This window comes from Cyclospora cayetanensis, unplaced genomic scaffold, assembly GCF_002999335.1.
Source record: "Cyclospora cayetanensis isolate NF1_C8 unplaced genomic scaffold, CcayRef3 CcayRef3_contig_16, whole genome shotgun sequence".
Lineage (NCBI taxonomy): Eukaryota > Apicomplexa > Conoidasida > Eucoccidiorida > Eimeriidae > Cyclospora > Cyclospora cayetanensis.
The window spans coordinates 229185-244470 of NW_020312103.1; the positions used below are offsets into that span (position 1 = coordinate 229185).

A 15286-nucleotide genomic window follows, 5' to 3' on the forward strand; every position below is an offset into this window, starting at 1 on the left:
GAGGACCAGGAGGGAGACACAGTCATACCTGGATAACGCGCTCACACTGAGAGAGTAGGCCCAAGACAGGTAATGACAGATGGGATACAACACAGCTGTCTTGTCTTTCCGAAGGGGACAACCGGCTACTGCGTCTTGCAAGCACACGACCGGCCAGCCCCATTGAGGGCATATTGCAGCACACGATCCATTATCCCTCTTTGCTTAACCCGAAATTCGATTTTCGGACTAGATCCCTCCGTTTGTAAAGTCTGACGCTTCCAAAGAAACTTCTTCGTGTAGTTAAAAGGCCCTCCATACTACGCACAAGCCCCTCTCGGGCTCGTGGGCCCAACGGAGCACCAACTTTGGACTGCCTTAGGGCAAATAGATGCAGTACAGCGGGATATTGTTCTACTTTGGCGTTGAAGAAGCCTATAAAAGGCCATGAATTTCAGCAGCACCCTCTGACGGGCTTATAGGGCACGGAGGCAGCACACAGCATGAGCGCCGTTGTATAGGGAGCGACCATGGGAGAAATGAGAAAGTGATGCAAACTTTTAATTGACTCCACGCTTGTGCCCAGTAGGCCAACAGGCGCAAACCCGGCGCGAGGGGCCGGGTCGTTCAATGGCTACCATTTTGGTGGCAGCGCCCAGGGGGCAGTGCTGCCGGGATCTGTTCAAATCAAGAAGAAACTTATCTTTTACAAGGGGCCTTCATGTGCGCTCCCCTTATATGGGAACTGTAGATTTGTCTTGTTCGTCGCTCCCATGCGTCTCAAAGAGCTTTGGTGCAGCGCCGTGCATTCACCCGAAGGCCAGACGCCACCTGTGGAACGTGTGTATTGCCCATTTCAAGACCTCTTACCCAAGGGACCTGCTGATGCACAAGCCGGATGCGCGCCATTGCATCTCCCGAGTGTGCTCTGTGTCATCCAGCATAGCAGATAAGGCTGTCGAAGGGCAACTGCAAGGCTTGCTGCATCAGAGGGAAAGCTCTGGCAGGACACGAGCGGAGCCTCGAAAAAAGGATGAACTCCCTTTGCTGCCTTTGGCCGCATATGACGCGTATCGCCGGCAGATCCGATTTGATGTAGAAAAAGTGGTTGGGCCTCGGCGGAAAGCTGAATTCAGGTAGATTAATAGTGATGAAGGGGCCGCTTTGGGCATTGCCTGAAAGAACAAAAGGGTTCATCCAAGAAAGCAGGGGGCAGCTGTATCTGTCTGGTATTCTTTGGCCATGCTTTCAGGGCTTTGAGGCTTGTCACACGGTCAATGTGCGGCCTTCATGGAGCGTTTTTGCTGCTGTTGATGGCAGCACCACCGACTTCCCTGGAGCTCCTGTTGGCGCCACATGCACAGTTTTGCTGCCTTTGCCTTACCCAGGCCGCCAGTATCACCTTCTGGGGGTTTGGTCTCGCACGGCCAGGGCCCCTCGCTAGCGGAGGTATTGCAGTGGGAGACTGGAGGTGAGCTCTGCACATGCTTGTAAAATTGTCGTGGTGACTTCCTCTTCTACTGCATCCGGTGACTTATAAGGGACTGCATTTTTGATCAATATGTGGGAAGTAAGCATGTTTGGCTCTGCATGAGTATCCTATGCGGCTGCTGCTGTGCGCATTTCAGGCTAGCAGTGGGGTTGTTGTACTTGTTTGTCTGCTCTCTGTCGCTTCTTGCTAGTTTAAAGGACCCAAAGGCATCTTACGGCATTCAGATCCCAGCGCTCGCACTGCTGCTTTGTTTACATCGCCGGTTGGGCGCCTCACAGGCAGCCGCTGTGCCTCTGTGGTGGAGCGAGGGTTCGAACAAGCAAATGCTTTTGGTTCTCCTAACCTGCATTTGTGCCGCTCTAGGTCGTGCATTGTACGTTGAGAATAAGATAGATTCAATCATGGACGGCGCCCTGAAAGACTAGCGGGGAGATGCTCACCACGTTCGACTCGTTCATGGTTTGCACATTAACACGCCCCCGTGTCTCGCTTTTTTGTATCTTAATTGCGGTGTTGAAAAGCACGGGAGATGCACCAGCGAAGAACTGAACAGTTGCCGTAAAGTTCGGCTGCAGAGGGGCGAACCTGAACTGGGTGGGCACAAGCTGCGTGTTGTAGTTACCTAGCTTCAAACAAGAGGGGAAGGGGCAATGAGTGGTAGTCATGTAGCACTGCAAGCGACGCATGGAAAAAGCTAACCTCGTAGGCACTACACCGCCGCTGTGGGTCAGAGATTCCCGGGAAGAACTCAAATACTTGCTTTGTGCGTGCATTTAATTTCAATCACCTCTAAGGACGGTCGTTATTCTAAAATGCTATTATTACCCGGTTATCTACAATTGTGAGGAGCTAATGACAAACAATGCCTTGCTAAAGCAAGCATGTTGTACCTATTGAGAACTACGAAGAGGTGGGACAAGCCTCCTAACTCACTGTAAGCTTGAATTGGATCATAGGCAGTATTACTGTGGCAGCAAGCCGGAAATTTCTATCAGTTTTATAGCTGTAACGGCCTTTAGTGGCGCTTCGGACACGGAACGAGGAACTCCCGTCTGTTCTACTACAGGCAAGCAGGGTTCACACCTAGTGGTCATTCTTTCCCAGTGCCACCTCAGCCGCAATCGTCAATGCAATGCAAGTACCCTAGTCAAGACACTGAAGAAAAAATTAGTTGGTTTTTTTGTTCCATAGAGGCAGAAAGTGGAGGACAGTTGAAGCCAGAACGGTGAACAGGTACATCTCGGTAAAACATGCAGACAGGAAACTGCACCGCAGCTCCAGGGCTTGCCTGACACTAAAAAGACTTTGTCGTTCCATCCTCTGGCCAAGGCCCCTGCTGTATCATCTTGCGACCACTAGCCAAGGAGGGACTTTCGGTTTGCAATGCGCGCTGGTGTCTTCAACGCACGGGAGCTCATTAAGGTTGCCTTCCCAAGGACGGGTGTCCATGCAACAGAAAAAGCAGCAACTGCCATCTGCGTGCGGCATCACATCAACGTGCCTTGATTAGGCGCTGGTTCGCAAGAGCCGAGTTCTCCTTAAGTAAACGCGCCGCTGGGAAGCCTCCGCCCTTTAAGCTCCCCAAGTGCGCAGTAGCGTCCAGTGTTGCCTGGATCTCTCCCTCTAAAGGCACCAGCATTAAGCGGGGCCGTTGGACCGGTGCAAGCGGCAGCAGCGCCTGGTCGATGGGTAAAGGAATGAGAGGTCCCGCAGGTACAGATGAGCTCATGTATGGGCCGAATGAATATAGACGTACGCGGCGAATCTGTACTCACATGCGCAAAAAAGCAGTGGAGTAAAGGCAGGAACGTGCTGCATGCTATCTTTCAGTAGCAAGGTGCCTATGCAACTCGCTCAGAACCAGTCATGTACAGCAAAAATCATGACATTTATTTCCCAAAATAACGAACCTTTAGACCGCAGCTTCCCAAAAGGGACCGAAAGTCTGCCCCAGGAGGCTCCACGAGCTTTAGCTGCGAATAAAACCCATCCTGCATACAAAAAACTAAACCCCAATGAAAAGTGACATAACAAGCAATTTCATGGAGGCCATGGACCCCTTAAATCGTGAAGTGTGGGGGGAGCAAGGTTATTGCTGCTTACCCGAAGCCAACCACCGGATGGGCAAGGCCTAAGTAATTGAACCTGCAGTCCACCCCGCAAAGAAAACGTGCAGCACAATAAATAAAGCAATGCTGCAGTCATCCCAATAAGTCAGGGTCCCAGACTACGCACATTCATGCTTGCCTCTTGGAAGAAGCCTCACCCAAACGCGTCCGTAGTCCACGCCATCCCTGCATACACCCATGGCCCACTGCCGCCATAGTTCCATCGATGGGAGCTGCCCGCTAACGCGAAAGTCGTATGCCTGAGGGGGGTCTCAACAATACCACGCATGGGAAGCGATGTAAGCTCCAATGCCCAAATAGCATTCATCGGCATCAACACCACAAGTAATGCGTAGAAAAAAATTTATTGTGTCGCAATACGGCATTAAATGGGGCTGCAGTACGAAGCACACTTGCGAGCAATAACTGCGTTTGGGCAAGCAGCTGCCTAGCCCAGTTTTGTTCTGTGTGCCCTTACGGTAACGATCTTGTTAAGTGGGTTACGCAATGCATGCGCGAAGCCACCGTCGTTCGTCAGCAGGACGAGGCCCTCGGCGTGAAGAGGCAGGTAGTTCTGATGCAAAAGCCCACAGAAGATGCAGACGCCTCGCCTCTACTAGGTAGGCAGAAGTGACCACAGCAGACGCTTCTAGCGAGGCATCGAATCCAAAGACTACAGAAAAGAAAAAAAAATCATTCTTTCGCGGACAATAAGGCTCCTTACCACTGGTATCAGGTGACCTGGTACATTCCACAGGGTGTTGCCGTTGGTACTGCTGTTTATAGTTTTTTCGGTTCCGCAGGCACGTAAGCTTCCGTCGCCTTGGCGTTCCGTATACAAGCCTTCGTCACGCCCAGCTTCGGCATTTCTGCCTGCCTCCCAGTTGCTTCCGCGTACTTCTTCGCGATGCCATTCATTAGAGGTGACCCTCGTGAGGCTCCCTCTCTCAGCCTGCATATGAACTGCGCTGTCCTCCGAAGGCCTCTCCCTCACCTCTTTCAGTTTGTGCGCATCAAGTGGCGGGACTTGTGCAAGGATTGACTTCAAGGTTGGCCCCGACGCTTTCAGAGTGTAAGTGCACGCCACGCGGGGAGGCTTGTGCATCCCGAAGAGCGCAGGCAACGCTGCAGATGCAGGGATGCGCTGCCCTGTACAAGCCGCATCGCTCCCCAAATTATTCGCAGAGTGATACAAAATGTCCGTTTCTGTTACATTTGTACTCAATATCAAAGCGTCGGTCTCTAGAAAAAATCCTCTGCGCGCTAACCCCTCACTAGGCCAAGAAGCGAAGCCCAAATGTTAATGCTCAACCAGAAACAGTGACTGACCAAGACCCTGAAGCTGCAATCGGAAGTAAAGAGCAGGAACACTCATGTCATCGTGTCTTCATATAACTACCTTTGAACGAAATGTCTGCTTCATCACAAACCTCAACATCTCGCGTAGCCGTTCGCCCTTCGACCTGAGGATTCGGGTCCAAAACGAAACATGGCGACAGTTGGCGCACATAGGTACAGCAGTGATGGCATACATGTGTAGCTTAAAGGTTTCCAGGTGGAACTAATTTGCACGTCGAATGACGGCCATACGGACGGGATATTTCCGCGTCACACGATGCAGGAAGGACTTTTGGAAAAGTCTATTGAAATGGAGCGACACTTGTGAAGCCAGAGGCATGCGTACCTGTACTGCGCCTTTTTCGATGGCAGCTAGGGCTTCGCGCCTTGACATGCCACCGCTAAGTGCCAACCGTCGCGTCAACCACTCCAGACGCCTGTCACACATCGCCACGAAGCAAAAAAGCGTGGATAGCATACCCCTAAGGCAGCCCTAAAGGCCTCCAGGATGGAGCTGTTATTCAGCTTCGTCTATACTAATTTCGAAGGACTTCGAAATTAGTACAGACGAAGAGCGGCCATAGAGAAGCCGTTTTCTCCAACTCTGAAACGCTGTACTGAGTATTGCCAAAAATGGCTCGAGCTCACGTTCTGCGAAGCTGTAGCGTCCGAGCAATAACCATTTCCGTTTGCGTGAGACCAACGGACCGGAGTCGAGTTACGTTGAATTATGCTGTTGCAATGATGCATCGAGGCACGGAAAAACAACGAAGATGGAAGAACCTGGCGATGAGACCTAGCTGCTACAGCAAGCTCACGAATACAACCCCCGATCCTAAATTTAATCCCCATCAATACTCATCATACGGCCGAAAACATATGGCCCATACATTAGGGACCCGCTGCCGCCTTGGGGGCCCTACGGGAGCGGTTCAAGGGGACCTTTTACATCTTCCTGCCACAAGGTGATACTAATGAGGCATGCCTTATGATACAAAATGAGCTACGCACTGAATTTTAGGAAGGAGAACAGCCCAGTGATGCATTTTGTTATTTTTGTCTTCGGCGGGGGGCACGCAGCCCCACCAACTACACATGCCAGAGCAGCTGGCCAAAGGAGGGAAGCAGCGAAGAAACGCAATGCAGCCACATGCCTTCGGACTGAATGTTGGGCTGTTAGTTGGCATTCTGGCTGAAAGGGCTGTTTTGGGAGGGTCGATTAAGGCATATCATGACCGCTTCTTTGACTAGGCGCCTCCCGCCGTTCACGTTGTCAAACATTTGAGCTTGCCACGTGCACCAAGGTGGCTGTCCATGCAAGAATAGTACTGAAGAGGCCTGCCTTCCTCCAGGGAAGGCTTCTGCGAGCTTCTTACTCATACTAGGGTAACTATCGCGAAAATGACGGGCCTTTCCGAAGACGTGGTAGGCAGCGTGCTGCGGGAAATAACGCATGACAGACTGGAACCGACAACTGCTGAATACCTCGTTGGTACGTCTCAGCGACTCTAACGCTCCCACAGGGCCATACGATAGTCACATGGGGCAGACGAGGGGCGTTCCCTTCGTTCCGCAGGTTCACCCAGAAGCGGATTTTTTCTGGTCCCTTCTGTCCAGTATGAGTTGATTTGGAAACTCAGCTATATGCTTGAGCCGAATAAACTCTGCTTTTTCTTGTGTCCATGGTGGATGGACGTGTCAATTATCGCTTCTGGGTCCACTGGAGTAATTGACTATCCCTGGTATTATTTGAAGCCATGTTGCCTAGTCTTTTGTGTTATGTGTGGAACCAAATTTTATTCCCACCTGTTTCATAACAATCGAATATGCGGCTCGCTCGTCCACGTCAGACATAGGCACATGGCGCACTTAACCGTGCTTCACGAAGAAACCAACTGGCACTTTCCAGTACCGTATAACCGTGTGAGTTTCGTATGCGCTTGATTTTTGTTGCGGTCACCTCACATTGCCCATGAATGCTTTCCACCGTTTCTATGGCGCCTCAGGAATGCTGCAAGAGGAGTCCCCGACAAATGCTGATAAGGCGAACGAGTTGATCGGCGCCTTCTTGTTGGATGTTGGGGTTGCAAAAGACGAATCTGAATCCATTGTAGGAATTTTAGTACCTTCTTTTAGCTTCCGTTTAGCCATTTTTCAGAGTTGCTCTACGGAAATATGTAATATTATTGATGGCTCAACGCGTTTTTCCATATTCGCTGTTCGCGTTGTAGATTTAAGGAGGCGGCAGCGGCAACGGCGATTGCCGATTTCAAGCCACATCATGATCGACTTCATAGATGAATTACATGATACTTTCATGTAAAATTCCTCGGTCTCATATGCCGCTACGACTGCTGTTTCCAACCTGCTGGTTTCTCAGGCGATATGTGAACGCCTCGTGCAGAAGCTCGACGCGTTACGAAAAGCCGCAGCGCCCCCTGAGGAAGCACAGGTTGAACCGAAGACTGGTGAGTCATTTTGCGCATTTCGACCTCTTCAAATGGGGCCTGAAACTGTAAACTGCACTACATGCGCTTCCTGTGAAAACCCTAGGAGGGGCTTTCATCTTGGATCTCTTACCAGTCTGTGAACGTGGCATTGCATGAACGCCCTGTGTGCAGCGCTCTGCCCCCGACTCACGGCATGGCTTTGCCTGGAGACGATTATATGTGTGCCTGCCGCAGAACTGAAGGCTCCTGTCAGACTACAGGATTTGATGCAAAAGAGAACCGAAGGTATGGCGCAGCTGCTAATTGTCGGCGGTCTTTCCTTGTGCCGAACGGTTTTTGACTATCTGATAAGTTGGCGCTGGAGCGATACGGCGGGAAGTAGTATCCCTCAGGTGCTGCAATCAGCCCCTTGGTGGGGAATCGCATGTTGCTTCACTCGCAAGGGCCCGATTGCCTTATCGACAAGGCTTGGTGGAGGGCGTCTTTCTTTTGTATTTGCCTTTTGCGTTATTTGAGTCATGAAAACGTAGCGCAAGTTCAGTTGCAAGGTGTAGATAAGTGATAGATCCACCCTTTCCCGTATTCAGCATTACGTCACGTGTCTTGAATTTTTTTGGAGGGATGTAAATATGTGTCCTTAACCGAAAGCGAGCGTATTGCCAGTTTCGTTTATTTTGCATCAGGCGACTTCAATGACCCGTTTTTAGGAATTCAGCAAGATGTTGGCATGGTGAACTACAACGCCCCAGTCTTCGACGGAGATTCCGCGGCTGCTGAGGCTGCGAAACAGCAGCAATTGATGCAGCAGCGTAAACAACAACAGGTATGCGTTTTTCTCCCCTCCGACTTTGGCCTTCATTGTGTTCCTCCTTCTCTTCTGTAAAATCTGATGGCTTCGAGAGTGCTTTCTGGTGTGCCGCCACGAGCATGCCGCTTCCCGTGACACCGTCCAACGCTTGAAGGCTCACGGCGCTAAAGTCGACGATGCCTGTTCTACGTGTGTTTTCCTGCAGCGCGAAAAACAGCTACGGCTGCTGCAGGAGTGGGAGAAGAACAAGCCACCGCTGCCCCCCCCAAAGAAGCGTCATGGTGATGTGCAGCTCAAGCGCAGCGGTAAGAAGAGACACGCAGTTCATATTTCGCTACGCTTCTTTTAGGTTTCTGATCGGTGCGCGTTCTATTGACGCTTTTGTTGTGGTGGACTGCCAAAAAGGTGCCTCTTGGTTCTGGAAATTTGACTGGCTCGTGCCTTGCGCTTTTCGGTTTGGTGCAAAACAAGTAGGGCGCACATTATTTAATATCAACGTGCATTGTGTCATATCGCAATGCCAGAATTTCGTGCTTTCTGAATGCTGGCTGGCCGGCCTTGCTGCAGCGGAGGGGATTCTGGTCGACTCGTTTTCTATTTCTGTCGCCGGGAGGCAGCTGCTGGTAGATACATCTCTGAAGCTTATGAAGGGCAGACGCTATGGCCTCATTGGCCGGTAAGGCTTTTCTCAGGTTTTGCAGTGTTCATGAGCTGCTTTCAGTTGATCCCACTTTGTCTTTGCCTTTTGGCCTTTGCATGACACGAAGGGTCGCTATCCTTTGTTACAATGCCCATTGATCTTCTACTTGTTGACTTGATTTCTCTAAAGCGCATGCCATCCTACGGCATCTTTCTTCCCCTTGCAGTACATCTGCGCTGCGTGTTCCGTGCGCTCGCCATTCTGTGGCCAGCCTGCGTTGCATCTCCACGAGCACCATGGGGAGTCTCTTTCGAAGGGCGTGCAGTTAGAGTTGCATGTTGCAAGGCGTTTAGCCCTGCTTGCGTGGATATGACTATAGGCAGTTTGAAAGAAATGCGAGGCGGACGGGGGGGAGGGGAAGGCGGGGGAGAAAATTGGTGTCTGGATTCTTTTGGGTTGCCTTTTGGCCAGCAGTCTTTTTTCTGTACGAGACGTTCCTTGCTTGCCGGTTCTTGTTGCGTTATCAGGAACGGAATTGGCAAGAGTACCTTTTTGCATGCACTTGCGCGGCATGATATCCTTGGGGTTGACCCCGATACCACCATAACATGCGTTGAACAGGGCAAGTCGCAACACGGCACACCCGGGATACTTTTGCGCAGTCCTCTTTGCTATGATAGCATATGCTTGATTCTGTATATAGGAATCGACTCGAAGTCTTTGTCTGTTAGATGCCGAAGGAATGCTCTCAGCCTCTATCCCCGTGCCTCCACGCCTGGGCCTTTGGGGAAACTCTTGAGGCTGAGGGGTGTCTTTCAAAGACCTCCTCTGGCCAGGCGGCGTACTTCTCGGAGAGCAGGCAGCATGCGGTTGTTTTTGGCGAGCAGAATTATGTGGTAGGATCTGCGTTTCATGGTTCGTTTGCGCCTGTTTGCGTCTTTGCCCGTAAAATTATCCAGAATACCACTTTGGGGATGAGACGGTCCTAGAGGCGGTGCTAGCAGTGGACGAGGAGCGCAACAAGCTGCTAGAAGAAGAAGAACTGCTGATGCAGCAGGGACAGCCTGTAAGTTTTCTCGTTCTTAAGCCGCGCTAGCTCGTATGTTGAAGGATATCCATTGTAGGGGCCGGTGTGGCAGCCAAATTTCTGGCCCATTCGTGCTCAGCTGAAAAATTCTTCCACCATCCTCCAGACACCCACGTAAATGCGTGGACACTACAAAAGCACCACATGAAAAAAATGACCAAATGCCCTCTTTGGCTAGAGCAGCGTAGAGGGCGTCCTTTTGCAAGGAGACATCTCCCCTCTAGCGTAACTGTCTCTTGCTTGTTCGGCTTCCGCCGCAGTGGGATGCGAGGTCGGAGACACTGCAGCGCACATGGCGACCTCATATAGGCGTCCGATGGGCATGCAAGCAGGCAAATGTCGTGCGTTCTTTTTCGCTCTTGCTCAGAGTTCAGCAGCCGGCTTCCGCCTAGCGGCCATCTTCGACCGACTCCAGGAAATTGGTGCAGCTGAGGCCGAGTGCACAGCTGCCACGATCCTTAAGGGCCTGGGCTTCGACACAGAAATGCAGGTAGCGAATTAGCTCCGCAGGCAGCCTTTTGCGTGAACTGCCCCCCCCTGCAGATACACGCAGACATACATGCTTGGGGATGTAGTTAGGAGCGCTATGGTGGCTGGCTTGTCCTAGCGGCAAAACTGGTGTTAAAAATAGAAGCAAGCCACAAATGTGTGTGTTGGCTTTGGGAGCGCAACTAGCCTGCCTGACAGTTGAGCGTAGCTTGTCGCTGTGTCGTCGCGCTGCCGCTGCACTTGAGCCGAAGGCAGCAGCAGCGACTGCTTCTTTCTAGCAGGCGGACTTGAGCACGAAAAAGGCGGGAGTTCGACGCTTGGCCAATACACCCAGACCATGTCTTTGGGAATGTGCGGCGCGCTCAGAAGACGCATACTTTAGGGGGGTAGCGGCCCTGAGTGTATAACGACCCCACCGCTTTATCACTACCTTTTCCCAGTTTGCTGTGAGTCGCGTCTTGCCTGCCGCAGCGAACGAAGGTCTCTGCGCTTAGTGGTGGCTGGCGGATGCGCGTTTGCTTGGGCAGAGCCTTGTTTGCGGACGCTGATGTGCTGTTGCTCGACGAACCTACGAACCATCTGGACTTAAAGGCCATCAACTGGCTAACTGCGTACCTCGTCGGCGACTCTAAAGCCTTGGGAGGAGACAATGCGATGCGTCTTTCAAGGGACAAAATTGTCATCGTCGTCAGCCACTCTAGAGACTTTCTCAATGACGTAGGAGCCGCACCCCTTATCCTCTTTTCCCCTCAGGCCTTGCCTTGCGTTATTCTTCACTCTCCACTACAGTGCTTGAGTCTAAGCAGTGTCGTTGCCTCTTTATGGAGCGTCGCTGGCCCTCTCTCAATCCGTGCGAGTTGTGTGCCGCTTGCTTCAAGAGTCCGAATGCACAAGGGCCGCCTCTCTAGGAATTTAAAAGCTGGAGAGAGAGAGACAGACAGAAAGTGCCTCGTCTGAGTCGGCTGTTCATGCTGCTTTCCTGTGTTTCCCTCAATACCCCCCTCGCCTTGTCTTCCCCCGGCACAGTTGCCAACCCCTCCCGAGGCCATGCATTCTTTCTCCGATTTCCTTCCCCCCATTCATTCTACCCACATCGTGGTGTGCGCCTTTCTCTGCGCCGACGCTGTCGTGCTGCTCACTGGCCTTTGCCTCAGGTCTGCACTGACATGATTCACTTCACCAACCAGAAGTTGAATTACTACAAAGGCGACTTCGACACCTTCGAGAACGTCAGGGCCGCCCAGCAACTGCAACAGCAGCGCCAAGCGCAGTCTGTCGAAATGAAGCAGAAACACATGAAGGCATTCATCGACAAATTCAGATGCAATGCGAAGAGGTCAGAGGCCACCACATGCAGTCCAGCGCATGGGATTTGAGATTTCGGCATGGCATTGCGGGGCTTTTTTGAGGCAGTGCGTATCTGTATGAGGCTGCCTTAGAGAGGCCTTTGCGCAAGGCGCTTGCCTCGAGTCACGAAGGATCATGGCGTGCTGGTTCCAAGGCACTGCTGCCCAATCGTGCTCGTCAGTGGAGTGCAAGGGAAGGCCCTATCCATGAGTCGCATACGGGGAGGAAGGGAGGGAGGGGGGAGGCAGCGGAAACGGCCGTCGCTTCTGTTTTTGCGGCGCTTCTGCCTGCTGCTTGCACGACTGTCTGTGGATGGCTGCGTGTCATATCTTGCGCTGAAGGCGTCCTTGCGGGCTGTGGCTAGTTGGGAAGCTAGTGCATGCGTGTATGGCGACTTTTGCGGAGTCACGAGTTCGGCTTACGGCGTGTGTGGTTGCTATCTATGTCTATATATATATATATACATATACATGTGCATGCTCAGAGCGTCTCTAGTCCAGTCGCGTATCAAAGCCCTGGCACGGCTGCCTATGTTGGAGCAAGTGGCGGAGGATCCCACACTGCGTTTCAAGCTGAAGGAGCCCGAGCAGTTGTCGCCCCCTCTCTTGCAGCTCGTTGATGTTACGTTCAAATACAAGAAGCGCGTCGTGCAGCGGCCCTTGGAGGGGGGCGATGATGGAATGTTTTCTGACGATGCTAATGCTGCTTCTGCTCATGGGGATGCGGGAGACCTGCTGATTGTCAAGAAGTGTAATTTGAATGTCGACATGGACTCCCGCATCGCTGTACGTGTGCATGCACATACACACCCAATGGCGCGTCTCCCCTAGCGTCCTAACGGGCTTGGCTGTTGTTTTTTGTCTCGAAGTCCACTCCTTCCTTCTTCCTCTGAGGCACCAGGAAGGCAACAGCCAGCCTACCCCAAGAGAGCTCGCTGCAGTCCATGCGCGTAGTTGCGCGGCCTGCGCTTTTTGCATGCTGTGTGCAGATTTGCGGCTTGAATGGTAGCGGGAAGAGCACGCTGCTGAAGCTGCTAGCAGGGCAGAACGAATGTTGTGAGGGTCAAATAAACCGAAGCGGGAAGCTGCGGATCGGATACTTCACACAGCAGCACGTGGACCAGCTGGACTTGACTCTCAATGCCGTACAGAGCCTGCAAGTCAAGTGAGGCCATGAGAGAGAGCGAAGTCGCATGTTTCAGTGCGGCGTCTGTGCAGAGTTGCGCACTTGCTTCGGAACTGTTTTGCTTAGCGTTCCTCCTCCTCCGAACACATATTAGTCAGGAAACTGCAGAGCAGCAAGCGGGTCGAGCCGTCGCGAGATTGGCGGGGAGCAGAGGCTTAGAAAGACACGAAACGGGGAAGCTGTTGGGTTGTTCTATGCAACAGGTATCCGGAGGCCGATCTCTCTGATGAACAAGCGCGAACCTATTTAGGACAATTCGGCATAAGCAATATGCTGGCACTTGAACCACTGTACATCCTTTCAGGAGGTCAAAAGAGCAGAGTGGCCATTGCACTGCTTGCCTACAACAACCCCCACATCCTTGTAAGTCGTAGGCCCCTGCCGATCCCACACGTCGCCGCGGATCTTGCCCCTCCCTCAGCCACCTGCAAAAACAAGAGCACCTCATGCGCTTCAGTACGAAGGGCAATAAAGGCAGGATGTACAGCTGCAGAGTCGGCGCATTCCATGGCTAGGAAAAAAGAGGAGCTTCCTTCCCTCCCTGCCCTAGCAGCATTTGATGAGGCCCGAAATAGTGTTCTGGACAAGATTCTATCTGCAGGCTTGTACCTCTTTTTATGTATCTTTGTTGCATATGGAGGCTTCTCTTCGATGCATGCGCCTTTATGAGTGGAGTTGTTGGCAGTGTGCCTTGCGAACAGCTGCTCGACGAGCCGACGAACCACCTGGATCTTGACGCTGTGCAGGTCCTGCCGCGAGTTGCTTTTGCTGCCGCTCTCTGTCGTTCTCTCTCTTTCTCGCTCCTTCCTCTGTTGCTCTCGGATGCATTTTTCCACATGGCAGCAACGCGCCTGTTGTTCTGGGGTGGTGCTGGCCGCTGCGATGACTGAGCAGGACCAGGCTGACGCGACTATTGCAAAGTGCTCGTTTTTAGTGGTGTCTGCTGTTTGCGTTCGGTTTGGCGGGGGTATGCGGGTTCAGGCGCTGATTGTTGCCCTCAATGACTTTGCCGGTGGGGTCGTTGTTGTGAGCCATGACAGCCACCTGTTGTCCTGCATTGCGGACGAGATTTACACGATGGACAAGGATTCCAAGCGGCTGATCAAGTTCAATGGGGACTTTATGGAGTACAGGAAACAACTTTTGCGGAGCCTGTGAAGCTGCCGCCAAGAGCTACCAGATGGGTTGGGGGGGATCTTCCCCGAAAAAAATCACGGCCATTTTTCCGCTGCAGACAGGAGCTGGAGCCGCACCGATAGCACCTAGCCACTGTAGACCGCATGCGACCCTTATGCATTCCTGCGCCTCGAGTAAAGTCGTAGATATGCGCACACTGGGAGCCGACATCTAGTTAGGGCGTGCACCAGACTCCGGAGCGGGATCTCCACATGGAGCCCTCCATAACAAGCAGTGGTCCACCCCTTTCTTGCACAGTGATCGGCACATGGCCGTTCTGCGCTACGCATTGTCACTGCCCCTGGCTCAACGCCATCGTTACATGGCAGAGCGGGGTTATGCTCGTGTCATCTTTAGAGCCCTTGTGCAGTCTTAGCCCTTCGTTTCTGTTTGGCCGGCCTCGAGCTCTCGCACAGAGCCACCAAGGCGTCTCGCTGACTGAGAGAGGCGTGCGCAGCATTTTTTGCGCCGCCTCGGTATAGCGGGTTCCACGGATTTAGCCGCCTTGCTGTCGCAGCGAGAGGCCCTTTGGGGTATGTGTAGGGTCCTCTCGGAGGTATTTCTGAGCGCAAATTTAGGAGGCGAGCTGGTGGTGGGAAGGGCTCGGAGGCTTTTTGCCTGCAAGATATATGGTGACCTTTTGAATCAACCGAGAAAAATTGCAGGCTCCTACATGTCTTGAGATACAGTTGCTCTGCTATCGTTAGCATTCGGGGGGGTTCGTCTTGAGAAACGGCCGGGGGGGCCCAAAGAGTGCGCGTGCAACGCTCTGATTGTTTTAGCTTTTTATCATCCCCATCAGCTCAGGAAAATCTGGCTGGGATGCATTTAGACGCAGGGGCTGCCATATTCCTGCAGTATGCGGTCCCTAAGGGTGCCCTAGTAGCGCGACGAAAGCAAAAAATCCACTTGTCTTTGTATGGGACCTGCATAGCTTGGGGTTAAGCGCAGCTCCGCATGTTGTGTCACAGCAGCCTGCGGCCGATCTTGCAGCATTGGTGTACCTGGCAAGCAGCAGCCAAACATGCTGTAGCGGGCTACTTGAGGCCTTCAAAACAACTGTAGGGTCTAACTAAAGGTAAGTAACGAGTCCACCCACTGGCTTGTCTGTTCGTACATCCTGGTTATTGCAAAACTCTCTTAGGTGGGTACAAGAAGACGCTCTCTTGTGTGCGTCTGCACTAGAT

The 15286-nt window shown here is 52.4% G+C and overlaps 2 protein-coding genes across 2 annotated transcripts; one reads left to right on the forward strand and one right to left on the reverse strand.

The window, feature by feature from the left end:
• Positions 1-2963: 2963 nt before the first annotated feature.
• On the reverse strand, positions 2964-5600 carry LOC34620472. Its single transcript, XM_026337018.1, has 9 exons — positions 5566-5600; positions 5264-5354; positions 4979-5042; positions 4304-4728; positions 4058-4153; positions 3738-3839; positions 3575-3616; positions 3382-3444; positions 2964-3236 (listed from the first exon to the last, which is right to left on the reverse strand). Exons 1-9 carry the CDS (start codon positions 5598-5600, stop codon positions 2964-2966), a joined length of 1191 nt encoding a protein of 396 aa, XP_026192803.1.
• Positions 5601-6318: 718 nt separating this feature from the next.
• LOC34620473 (ABC transporter F family member 3) lies at positions 6319-14081 on the forward strand. Its single transcript, XM_026336993.1, has 17 exons — positions 6319-6409; positions 6924-7027; positions 7298-7385; positions 7602-7652; positions 8051-8190; positions 8381-8480; positions 8743-8851; positions 9343-9437; positions 9775-9881; positions 10270-10392; positions 10863-11108; positions 11546-11727; positions 12223-12523; positions 12727-12902; positions 13127-13286; positions 13625-13669; positions 13905-14081. The coding sequence occupies exons 1-17, from the start codon at positions 6319-6321 to the stop codon at positions 14079-14081; spliced, it is 2295 nt and encodes a 764-aa protein (XP_026192778.1).
• Positions 14082-15286: the final 1205 nt, after the last annotated feature.